Source organism: Chiloscyllium punctatum, chromosome 34, assembly GCF_047496795.1.
Source record: "Chiloscyllium punctatum isolate Juve2018m chromosome 34, sChiPun1.3, whole genome shotgun sequence".
Taxonomy (NCBI): domain Eukaryota; kingdom Metazoa; phylum Chordata; class Chondrichthyes; order Orectolobiformes; family Hemiscylliidae; genus Chiloscyllium; species Chiloscyllium punctatum.
The window spans coordinates 38588614-38601883 of NC_092772.1; the positions used below are offsets into that span (position 1 = coordinate 38588614).

Genomic DNA, 13270 nt, shown 5'->3' on the forward strand with positions numbered 1-13270 from the left:
GGGGTACGTGAAAAGGAATTGTTTTGATGAATATGAGCCAAGTGCTGACAGATGGGACTACGTCAGTTTCGGATATCTGATCGGTATGGACGGGTTGGACCAATGGGTCTGTTTACCTGATGTATGATTCTGTGATTCCGTGACTCGACAAAAATTCACAACATAAGGTCATCGATATAAAGTAAGAAACACGGGTGTGGTCTGTGTTATTATAAACATCAGGTAACAAACTTTTTTTAACGATTCCTGGAACTACCAAATCAACAGGGAAATCAACAACAATTACTCTGTACGGAATAACCTGTTAAAGAACAAAGACGTGCTGTTGAGCAGAGACTGAAAGCAATTAGCCAGCTCTTGGACTGGAGGGAGTCGAGGTCACACTTTCAAAACTGCTTGGACACCTGCTTGAGAAAGTGGATGCTTTATCACCACAGAAGACAAGGGTTGCCCTGCTGAAGAATTGAAGGAGTTAATCGCAGGAAAACTGTGTGTTCCAACTGCCAGGTAAGGCCAAAGGTAACAAGGAATACAGCTGTTCCTGTTGAAGAGGAAGCCAGCTGCAGTCTCAAGGGCTGAGGAGCGGTGGATGGAGTTTCATTCAGATCAAAGTGAGGGGCTGCATTTTGGAAAGGCAAACCAGGGCAGGGCTTCGAGACTTAACGGGGGGACCCTGGGAGTGCTCCTGAGCAAGGGCACCTTGGAGTTCAGGTTCAAAGCTCCTTGAAAGTGGAGTCACAGGTAGAGAGGATAGCGAAGAAGGCACTTGGTATGCTGTCCTTTATTGGTCAGTGTGTTGAGTACAGGAGTTGGGAGGTCAGGTTGTGGCTGTACAGGACATTGGTTAGGCCACTTTTAAAATATTGTGTGCAATTCTGGTCTCCCTGCTGGAGGAAGGATATTGTTAAACTCGGATGGGTTCAGTAAACATTTAGGGGACGCTACCGGGACTGGAGGGTTTGCGCGACAGGGAGAGGCTGAATAAGCTGGGGTATACTGTACCCTGGAGTTTCAGAGGCTGAGGGGGTGACCTGACAGAGGTTTGTAATATCATAAAAAAGACAGACATTGCTGGAAAATCTCAGTTCTGAGGAAGGCTCCCTTAATCCAAAATGTTCATTCGGATTTCTCTCCACAGGCACTGTCAGACCTGCTGAGCTTTTCCAGCAATTTCTGTTTTCATTTCTGATCTCCTGTACCTGCGGTTCTTTCAGTTTATCAAGTCGTGAGGGGCATGGATAGAGTGAATAGACAAGGTCTTTTTCCTTGGAGTGGGGGAGTCCAGAGTTCGAGGGCATTGGTTTGAGGAGGGAAGGGGAAAGATTTAAAAGGGACTAAAGGGGCAACTTCCTCACACAGAGGGTGGTCCGTGTTTGGAATGAGCTGCCAGAGGAAGTGGTGGAGGCTGGTACAATTACAGCATTTAAAAGGCATCTGGATAGGTATATGAACAGGAAGGATTTCGAGGAATATGGGCCAAATGCTGGCGAATGGGAGTAGATTGGGATATCTGGTCATCATGGACGGGTTAGACCGAAGGGTCAGTTTCCATGCTGTATGACTTCATGACGCCAGGAGGATGATCAACATTTTGGATGAAAGGGACTTTAAGGATCATCAACATATAACCTCAAAGGCCCGAAGGATGTTATCTTGTGCGAGAATCGAACACCTTTAGCAGGACTCCGGAGATCAGCTTGGCATCAGGATGGAACGCTGGAGCCCTCCAAAGACGGACCACCATTGGTGGGATTATTGCCTCGTTCCACCCTTAATCAGGCCATAGTCAGGTCGGGTTGTGAGGTTTAACTCACTTTGTTGACGGGCTGATTTGGGTTGCTGCATGCAAGAAGGATAAAATCATTCTTTCAGCCTTTGATTGTCCCTGAGGTTTCTCAGTAAGGAATTGAATGAATGTGGAGGGATTTCCCCAAGACAGGTGAGGCCTTGTTAACTCAGTGAGTGTTTCAACATCGAATCAGAAAGCACAAAAGAGCTCTCTTGGCCCATTGGCCGGTTAGGGTCCGGAATGTTCTGGCTGGAAATATGGGGGAGGCGGGTACAATGGAAGAGGGCCATTGGATGGTGAGGGGGGGGAATGAACATAACACAACGTGCAAAGCTGTGGGGAGAAAGCAGGAGGTTGGCACGAGGTAGTGGCACTAGGTGTAACGGGCTGGTACAGGCAGGGAAGGCCGAATGGCCTCCTTCTGTGGTGAACCATGTCCCTGGTGCTGTGTGAGTGGGTCAGCCCTGTGCCCTGTACAGGGTGCTCTCCCCCAGCCCCTGAGGTATTTGTAAGGCACGTTCCCACCCTGTTCCTGGGAAAGCTGCAGCAGGGTCACAGGGAGTCCATGAGCTGTCGATCCTTTCCCTTGTGGTCAGGCAGGAATGGTCACAGAGTTTCTAAAGCATAAGGTACACTGTCTGTCCCTGACCCGACACGGCACAGACTGTGGGAGGGGAATGGGGTGGGGTAAAGCCTGTACTGTGTGGCTGCTGGCAGAGGGCTCGGTCCAACATCTCTAATGGTGTTTTCTGATTTCAGAACAGAAAGAGAGCAGTTTGTGAACACAGACACAGCTCACCATCATCCCAGACACATCGACTCTGCAGGGGAAAACATGAAGGTGTTCTTCAGCATTGTCCTGGTCTGTGCTGGGATCACAGCAGGTAAGGAATGATCTGTTTGTGTCACTGATCGGGTTGGGTGATCCTGACGCTATCATTGATGTCCCACTCTCTGGGATTGCCCCTCAAGGTGCTGAGTTACAGTCAGACAGCACAGGAACAGACCCAACCCGTCCAATCCGAACATATTCCCAAATCTAGCTCATCCCACTTGCCTACGTTCGGCCCCTATCCCTCCAAACATTTCTTATTCACTGACTTGTCCAAATGTCTGTTAAACAGAGTAACTGTGTCCACACTCACTACTTCCTCTGGAAGGTCATGGCACACACAAACCACACTCTGTGGATAAAACTTACCCCTCATTCTTTTTAAATCTTTCTCCTCTCACATTAAAAATATCCATTGTAGTCTTGAAATCCCCCACGCGAGGGAAAAAAACAACTGCGTTTCACCTTACCTGAACCCCTCATGACACAGTATTGGATAGGTATATGGAGGATAGTGGGTTAGTGTCGGTTAGGTGGGCTTGGATCGGCGCAACATCGAGGGCCGAAGGGCCTGTACTGCGCTGTATTCTTCTATGTTCTATATGTAGTATTCCAGACGAGGAATCACCAATCTCAACTTGACGTCCCAACTCTGATACTCAAAGCTCTGAGCAATGATGGTGAGCATGATAAACCCCTTCTTATCCCCCCTGTCCATCTGTGACACAAACCTCAAAGACTTACTGACTGAGTGTGAGTTGTGTTCAGCACAGAGCGGGAAAAGGCTCCCTTCCAGGAATTATCTTCGAATTCAGCTTCTCAGAAAGGAGTTCCCCTCAGTTCATAACTGTCATCTTTCCAATTCCAGTTTCCTTATCTCCCACCCAGTCGAATCACCCTATACCCCCCTCGCTCCCCACACCCTTTAATATCCCACCCAGTCTAATCCCACTCTCCCCCTCACTCCCCACACCCTTTAATATCCCACCCAGTCTAATCCCACTCTCCCCCTCACTCCCCACACCTTTTAATATCCCATCCAATCTAATCCCACTCTCCCCCTCACTCCCCACACCCTTTAATATCCCACCCAGTCTAATCCCACTCTCCCCCTCACTCCCCACACCTTTTAATATCCCATCCAATCTAATCCCACTCTCCACCTCACTCCACACACCCATTAATATCCCACCCAGTCTAATCTCACTCTCCCTCTTCACTCCCCACACCCTTTGATATCCCTCGCAGTGTGTGTGAAGTGTTTGAGGTTGTGATCGGAATGAGGGGGTGTAATTTGAAAGCACAGTCATGGTCCCTGAGTGAAAATTCCCCTCAAACTGAAACTCCGAGTCTCACTGAATTCTCTGCAATCTCTCCCTTCACAGGACGATCTCTTCAATGTTTCACATGTTCAGCCTCCTCCGGTTCCTGCTCACTGAGAGAGAACACTTGCCTGATTGGCATCACCAACTGCCAGACTGTGTCATCCCACACCATCATCGGTAATCCTGCCTTTCTGTTGAAAGCGACTCTTCCCAGATTGGAGGTAAAGGGACCAGGTGGAGTGAAGGGAAGTTCCTTTCCACCTTTGCTGAGTGCAGACGTGTCTTCCCTCTTCCTCAGGGTCAGGCCCATTGTCGGTGTTTGTAGGGACTGGGAGTGGGGATTGACCTGCTCCCGTGATGCAGTGGGGCGTCCACCTCAGCACTGAGACAGGAACAGTGGCAATGTCTCCCTGCCCCCCTCCTGCCCCTCAAGTGGTATAGGGTCATATTCTCCAAAACACCATGGCTCCAAAAATATCTCCATGTTGATGTGGTGTTGATTATTGTGACATGCACCGAGATACAGTGAAAAGTATAATTCTGTATGATATCCAGACAAATCACACCTTACAGAAGTACATCAGGGTAATGGAACAGAATGCAGAATATAGTGTTCCAGCCACAGGGAAGGTGCAGAGAGACATCAACTCTAACATAGGTACGGTTGGGTCATTAGTCTGATAACAGCGGGGAAGAAGCTGTGCTCGAATCTGTTGGTACATGTTTTCAAACCTTTGTATCTTCTGCCCGATGGAAGAGGGTGGGAGAAAGTATTCCCGGGCTGGGAAGGCGCTTTAATGATGTTAGTTACTTGCCCGAGGCAGTGGGAAGTGTAGATGGAGATAACGGGGGGGAAGGCTGCTTTGTGTGATGGACTGCGCTGTGTTCACATCTCTCTGTAATTTGTTGTGCTCCATACCAAGCTGGGATGCATCCAGATAGGATGCTTTCTGTGGGGCATTGACAGAAATTGTTGCAGACGGGGTGAAGCTAAACAAATGATGTGGTGAAGTTCTAACTCCAGCCTGTTTACCGTAGACAGTGGGACTGAGACACTCAGACGCATTGAACAACGCTGTGAGAGTCCCTCCGAAGATGTTTCGTTGAGCACTGGAAGAGTGTTTATCTCCCGGAGCAGCCGTCTCTGTGGCTCAGACCGATGTAATGACCAGACAGTAGCAGGTGAGGATCACAGTGAGGTCTGTCAGGATTCAGACCCACATGAAAACCCTGGGGGGAGGGGAGGTGGGGAGGTGATGAACGTCAGGTTTGGGGAGTTGTGTTAGGGGGAGGGGATGTGACGATTTGAGGGGAGGATGGTTTTGCCCTTGAATCAAAGAGAAGGCATCTTCTCTTCTTCCCTTTGTGATTTCAGAGCCTGCCAACACCACCCTGAACGGACTGCAATGTTTCGGATGCTACAGTCCATCCATGGCCTCCTGCCTGGCCAATCTACAGAAGGTGGAGTGTGTGGGTCTGGAGAATCGCTGTGTGAATGGAACAGGCCAACAGAGATTGTGTACGTAGATACACTGCATCCTCCACTGCTCTCTCCCAACCTCGGTCACGGAGCTTCAAGGTCAATATCGAACTCACTCCCAGCTTTGGGAGATTGAAGGGAGCCATTGTTCAGGAGAATGGAATGATGGGATAGCACAGCACAGGATGAGGCCATTCAGCCCATTCTTGTCCACCAGGATGCAGTACTGACTGGGTTCCCTCTTTGACCCAGTTGTCAGTCCACAGTCTGTATGCAGAGGGAGAGGTGGGTCACTGGCTGGTGCTGAATGGGAACATCCTTCAGCCCCAATCTCACCTGGGCCTGGGCCTGGGGTATGGGCCTGGGCCTGGGTTGATACTCTCCGTGGGCCTCAGCACTTGGCTCGGGACCATCCCCTGACAGGGAGTTGCTGACAGGGAATGTGCCTGATTCTGGGCCCCTTCCCCAATCCAGCGCTCACCCCCTGAGCAGCTTTCACCCCACCCCCAGGGAGGGTAGGGGTCTGGGGGAGGGAGTTTTTGGGCCCCTGGTTGGCTCTCAGCCTCATTTTTTTTTTATTTCTAAAACATATTTTATTTATAAAATAATTTGATGGTCTGTACAGTTGGTCATGCCAAACATATGTAAACATTTACATACAGAGATCAGAATTTATCATTTTTTAGACAGGTTTGTACGTTTATCAATCATATGTCCATATATTTAACTGAGGCGTCAGCCAAGCCCAAATGACTGCGCGGGCCCCCTGTTCTTCTTTATGCAGGCAGATGTTACACGGTGGTCTTTCCCCACCGCGCCTTGGCGGCAGCTGCCCCAAGCTTCAGCGCGTCCCTCAACACGTAGTCTTGGACCTTGCAATGTGCCAGTCTGCAACACTCAGTCGGGGTCAACTCCTTCAGCTGGAAGATCAACAGGTTTCGGACCACCCAGAATCGGTCCTTCCCCGAGTTGATGATCCTCCAGGCGCAGTTAATGTTCGTCTCGGTGTGAGTCCCGGGGAACAGGCCGTAGAGCACGGAGTCCCGCGTCACGGCGCTGCTCGGGACGAACCTCGACAAGCACCACTGCATTCCTCTCCAGACTTCCTCTGCATAGGCACATTCCAGAAGGAGGTGTGTGATAGTCTCGTCCCCCCCGCAGCCACTTCGAGGGCAGCGTGCGGTGCGGCAGAGAGTCCGGGCGTGCATAAAGGATCTCACAGGCAGAGCCCTTCTCACCACCAGCCAAGCCACGTCTTGGTGCTTGTTGGAAAGTTCTGGCGATGAGGCATTCTGCCAAATGGCTTTGACAGTCTGCTCAGGGAACCGCTCGACAGGATCCGCCCTCTCCTTTTCCCGAAGGGTCTCAAGGACACCACGGGCTGACCACTACATGCTAATCCGAGGCGAGCGCGAGGCCATGCTCTTTGGGAACTGGGCCGACCAATCCTCGATCCCCTTCACCGTCAGGACTGACCACCTGAAGGTGCTGGGTATTTGGTTAGGGGGGGAGCTGGGATGTGCGCCAAGTCTTGGGAGGAGGGTATCAGCAAAGTGAGGCAGAAACTGGGCAGATGGAAGCTACGGTCGCTCTCCATCGCGGGAAAAAACCTGGTCATCAGGTGTGAGGCACTGTCATTGCTATTATACGTGGCACAGGTCTGGCCTATTCCCAGAACCTGTGCCGCTGAAGTCACCCAGGCCATCTTCCAGTTTATATGGAGGTCAAAGATGGACCAGGTCCGAAGGGACTCGCTGTACAAAGATCTGGGCAACGGGGGAAAAAACACGCCCAATGCCACCCTCACCCTGATGGCCACCTTTGTGTGTGGCTGCATCAAGCTGTGCGTGGATCCCCGGTACGCAAACACCAAGTGTCACTACGTACTGAGGTTCTACCTGTCCCCGGTGTTGCGAAGGATGGGCCTGGCCTCGCTGCCACGGAACGCTCCGATTAGTTGGACCGTTCCGTATCACCTGTCCTTCGTGGAGAACTTTATGAAGAAAAACACCTTTGACCACAAGTCCATCAGGAAGTGGTCAGCACGTAGTGTCCTTGAGACCCTTCGGGAAAAGGAGAGAGCAGGCAGTACACATCCACTGCTTCAAACCCACACCACTCCCAAAACCCCCTCCGATTGACTGGTGTGTGCTCCTCCACCTTCTTCACAGTTACCCTGACTGTGTTGCGAATGCCCTGGCCAGGGCTGTGAGCAGCTGCTGAGGCCATAGCTCTGAGGTTGGCTGGTACCTGAATTGGCATTAGGCCGAAGCCAGCATAAAGATCTACCAAGAGCAGGTCAGCATAACCAAACGATCCTCCAATGTACAATCACGATCCAGCGATGGTCTCCAGCAGCTCCGACGACTCGCACCACGAACCCCATGGTTTCTCCACCGCCAGCACACGTCCGCTGCGTCGAACCTGCAGCACTCGAGCAGAATCTCTTCCTCTGACTCTCAGCCTCACAGCCCTCACCCAGACATTGCTCAGAATGTAACATCCTACAGGTATCCCCTGCTTTTGGAAAGTTCACTTTCCCCCACCTGCCTTTTCACAAAGACCTACATTAGTATCTGTTTTCACTCACTGAAAGAAATCCAAAGAGGATTTTCACTTTTACCAGAAAGGGAACTGATTCTTCACTTTGTGCCATTTCGGCTTCTGAAAGGTTTCATCGGAACGCTCTACTTTCCGGATTGCGGAGGAAAGCTGTACCTCTCCCCAGGAACCCACCAACCCCAGCCCAGATCAGTGATCCTCCAATCACAGGCTCCCGCTATCGCTGATCCTCCAATCACAGCCCAGTACACCGATCCTCCAATCAAAGCTTCCCACTCTCACTGCACATCCAATCACAGCCTCACGCTCTCACTGATCCTCCAATCACAGCCTCACGCTCTCACTGACCCTCCAATCACAGCCTCCCTCTCCCACTGATCTTCCAATCACAGCTGCCCGCTCTCACTGATCCTCCAATCCCAGCCTCCCTCTGTCACTGATCCTCCAATCAGGACAGTGACCCTGTTTCCTGTCAGGGATCCACTCTGTTGCGATGTGATCTGTTCTCTGATCTGCCCCACAGTGTCAGATGTTGGCCGAGATGTCGTTTTTAAAGGATGTGCTTCGGCGAATCAGTGCGGAGCGCGGGTGGATTTGCGAGCGTTGGGTTTGTTCCTAAGCGACGTGTCCTGCTGTGAAGGCTCATTGTGTAATGGAGACCCAGGGATCACCACCACAGTGGATCCAGGTAAAGGTGACACAGACTCGGTGGGAGACACCCAGTGACCATCCCCCCTTCAGATCCCCACTGTCCCCAGGGGATAATGGCGTCTAGATCCTCCACCAGATCCCCTCGGATCGTGCTGCTTCAGTTGGATCCCCTCACTTTAAGCTCATTGACTGATCCCTCTGCTCCGTTCCCCCTCAGTCCCTGTTCCCCTTAGATTCATTGAGCTAGCCATCCTAACCACTGCCTGTGGTCAGGAGTTCAACTCCCCACAGAGGGACATTTCTTCCCTGTTCCTCACTGGATGCAGGAGAGACTATCGTGTGTCCCAATCCCCCAGACTCCTTCAGGATGTTTTATTCAGGTACGCAACCTTCCTCATATCTCCTGGCATTTTGGGGTGTGGGGGAGGTGGTAGTGTGCTGGTTGCTGCTGGGGTAGGTGGGGAGGGCTCGCTGCATTTTGGAAAAATAAGTTTCCTGGTCCTCAGTCTGAGTGCTGTTTACACAGCTGCTGCTTCAAGCCAGTGGGAAGAGATGGGGGTTGTATGTGTGTTTACATGTGTTGTGTGTGTGTGATTGTCTCTCTGTCTGTGCCTGTGTGTGTGTGTGTGTGTGTGTGTGTGTGTGTGTGTGTGTCTGTGTGTGTGTGTGTGTGTTTGTGTGTGTGTGTGTGTGTGTCTGTGCCTGTGTGTGTCTGTGTGTGCCTGTGTGTGTGTGTGTCTGTGTGTGTGTTGTGGGGGGAGCGGGTGGGTGGTCAGTCCAGTTTGAAACCAGCTCAGTCCCAGCAGACACACCCAGAGCAGGAGCTGATTGGTCTTTGGTTGGTGACAGAACCGAAACCTTCTGTTCCGAGCAATTCCTTCCTGAGGTCAGTAATATTCCTTGCTCAGAAACCTGGTCTGTGCTTCCCACTGACCTCAGGCTAAACGGCCAGTTCATTTGGGAACTTACATTCTCCGATAATATTTTTAGCCGTTGTGGTGACTCTGGGAATAGGAGTCACAATAGTCGGGAATAATCCCAGGAAGGAATCCGGGAGGAATTTCTCTCCTTAGGGAGTGAGACTCATTCTCCTGGACAGCATTGCAGATGGTCAGATCCCTCAATGTTGATTTGTCAATGAAAAATTCAACTTCTGCATCAGAATGAAGCTGCCGATGAATGCGGTTCCAAAGTGCCCACATGATGGACTGGTCATGATGTTCCTCACCCCCACAGTTTCTAACTCCATCCCATTTCGAAAATACAGCAGAGGGGCGGGGGGTTTCCTGATTTACAACCATCCGCCTTACAGACAATCCGAACAAAGATGATCCCATCCTGGGCTGTAATTATAACCATCCAATGCTCTAATGGTTCCTGTATTTACAAACAGCTGCTTTACATTGCTGGGGGATGAGATTCCGACTTGAGTCCAGGCCAACTTGCAAATGGAGCCTGTTCACAATCCCCGGGGGACTGCCTGGGAACTGGTTCCCCTTTCTCCATCTGAAGGGATTGAACTCTCCAATTCCCACCATCTCCCCTCATTGAATCTCACTCATCCCACAATAGCCCATTCCCTCAATCCTTCAGTCTCCGACTCTGCCTGACAAGAGCAGTCTCCACAACTTGTAGCTCCCGCTAACCCAGTGTGAGCTGGGGAGAGATCATTCACAGCCTGGAGTGTAGGGGCAGGTCCAGTGGAAATCTCAACACTAACCCCCCCAACCCCCTTATCCCCGAATCCCTCACCCTTCCTCCCAAACCTCTCAGGAAGCATCATCTTCCGGATCCTGCCCAGTCCAATCCTTCTCCTGTTCACGGAGAACATCTGGTGATGAAGATTTCCAATTGGTGTTTTGGAATGAACTGAGATCAGTGGGCAGGTCATTGCCCATCTCTGTCGCTTTATTAAAGAGGGCATGAATTAATAATTAAATTGGCCACATTACACTGTGTTAAATTGCCTGTCATGTTCAGGGATGTGTAGGCTAGGTGCATTGCTCAGGGATAAATACAGGATAATAGGGTCGGAATGGGAGTATTTGGCGCGGATCATTTGGCCCCGCCATTTTGTCTCTAAAGTGTTTTAGTGCTCATTACTTTGGCGCTGAGCTGTTTTGGCGCCAATTCAGAATAAAAAAAATAGTCTTGTAGAGCCCATAAGAAATTTGTTTTTATTGCATTGTAAGAAATAAATCTAATACTTTTTTATTCATTATTTTTAACCTATTCATTATCAAAACAAATTTCTACATTTTGCTACATTTATTAAATACGTATAGATAACCACCATGTGAAAATGTTGGTTTGTCTCTCTTGCCTAGAATGTTTTCAGCTATTTCTGGTGTCGGCTCCACAAGAAAATAGAAATAAAATTGTATTACAGCTTTCCAATGTAAAGACAGAAGGGCTTAAATATCATTAAGGCAGTAGATGATTATTAATAATAGTCAAATGAGAAAATGATTACAAAACGGGATTTGAATCTACAGCGGGTCTTTACAGCTTTGACTATCGACTCTTGCTAGTTGAGAAAATTAGATCGTGTCGTCAGTCATCCTCTCATCTTTAACCAAACAAGACTTTTTTTAAATTCTGAATTGGCGCCAAAACAACTCAGCGCCAAAATAGTTTCGACCCAAAACGGCGTGGTCAAATGGTCGGCGCCAAAAGGGTGGTGCCAAAACGTACCCGACCCTAATAGGGTTTGGGTGGGTGAATGTTCAAAGGGTCGGTGTGGACCTGTTGGGCTGAAGGGCCTGTTTCCAGACTGTAGGGATTCTATGATAATTCTCCGTCCTTATGGAGTGTAGTTGTTCCAAATCTCCGGCATCTCTTGCCAGGTTCAGGATTTTCCTGATTTCTCAGCTACTGGGGATAAACTGACAGTTTTATCGATTCCTGAATCCTCAGCACCAACTTGAGAGACCTCAGGAGCTGAATTAGACAGCCATTACAAACCCATCGGAAATTTCCTGCTCAATCTGGCTCATCAATGTCTTGGCTCCTCGATACATGTGGGTCATAAGATTAATTATTTCCCAGCCTTCTCTCCACTCAGTGTGTCTGTCTGAACTGCTTTTAGGTTCAAGAACGTCGACCCCAGCAGCAACCAGCACACTGACTCCAGCAGCAACCAGCACATCAACTCCAGCAGCAACCAGCACATCAACTCCAGCAGCAACCAGCACATTAATCCCAGCAGCAACCAGCACATCAGACCCACCAGCAACCAGCACATCAGACCCACCAGCAACAAGCACATCAATCCCAGCAGCAACCAGCACATTGATCCCAGCAGCAACCAGCATATCAATCCCAGCAGCAACAAGCATATCGATCCCAGCAACAACCAACACATCAGACCAAGCAGCAACCAGCACATCAGGCCCAGCAGCAACCAGCACATCAGATCCAGCAGAAACCAGCACATCAGACCCAGCAGAAACTAGCACATTGATCCCAACAACAACCAGCACATCGATCCCAACGACAACCAGCACATCGATCCCAGCAGCAACCAGCACATCAGACTATGCAGCAACCAGCACATCGAATGCAGCAACAACCATCATATCAGACCCAGTAGCAACCAGCACATCGACACCAGCAGCAACCAGCATATCAGACCCAGTAGCAACCAGCACATCAGACCCAGCAGCAACCAATTCATTAGACACAACAGCAACCAGCACATCAGACTCAGCAGCATCCAGCATGTTGATCCCAGCAGCAACCAGCAGATCTGACCCAGTAGCAACCAGCACATCAATCCAAACAACCAGTACATCAGGCCCAATAGCAAGCAGCACCTTGATCCCAGCAGGAACCAACACATCAATGCCAGCAGCATCCAGCACATCAGACCCTGCAGCAACCAGCATATCAGACCCAGTAGCAACCAACACATGGATCCCAGCAGCAACCAGCCCATCTGACCCAGTAGCAACCAGCACATCGATCCTAACAACCAGCACATCAGATCCAGCAGGATCCAGCACATCAGACCATGCAGCAACCAGCACATTGATCCCAGCAGCAACCAGCACATCAGACCCAGTAGCAACCATCACATCAGACCCAGTAGCAACCAGCACATCGATCCTAACAACCAGCACATCAGATCCAGCAGGATCCAGCACATCAGACCCAGTAGCAACCAGCACATCGATCCCAACAACAACCAGCATATCAGACCCAGTAGCAACCAGCACATCGATCTCAGCAGCAACCCGCACATCAAACCCAGTAGCAACCATCACATCAGACCCAGTAGCAACCAGCACATCGACCCCAGCAACAACCAGCACATCAGACCCAGCAGCAACCAACACATCAATCCCAGCAGCAACCAGCACATCAATCCCAACAACAACCAGCACATCAGACCCTGCAATCAGTTCTTCAATCCCAGTAGCAACCAGCACTCCATTCCCAACAAGAGCCAGCACATCAGAACCATTAGCAACCAGCACATCAATCTCAGAAGCAACAAGCACATCAGACACTGCAGCAACCAGCACATTGATCCCAGCAGCATCCAGCATATCTGACCCAGCAGCAACCAGCACATCAATCCCAGCAGCAACCAGCACATCAGACCCAACAGCAACCAGCACATCTGACCC

The 13270-nt window shown here is 50.2% G+C and overlaps 1 protein-coding gene across 1 annotated transcript in view; it reads left to right on the forward strand.

Annotated features, from left to right (window-relative positions):
* Positions 1–371: 371 nt before the first annotated feature.
* The window catches only part of LOC140458723 (uncharacterized), a 60884-nt gene continuing 47985 nt past the window's right edge, over positions 372–13270 (forward strand). Inside the window, exons 1-7 of the mRNA XM_072553385.1 lie at positions 372–507; positions 2549–2673; positions 4007–4123; positions 4985–5128; positions 5322–5465; positions 8512–8676; positions 11728–12996. Coding sequence (XP_072409486.1) covers positions 2625–2673; positions 4007–4123; positions 4985–5128; positions 5322–5465; positions 8512–8676; positions 11728–12996 — 1888 coding nt within the window. The 5' untranslated portion in view covers positions 372–507; positions 2549–2624. The remainder of the gene's footprint in view (positions 508–2548; positions 2674–4006; positions 4124–4984; positions 5129–5321; positions 5466–8511; positions 8677–11727; positions 12997–13270) is intronic.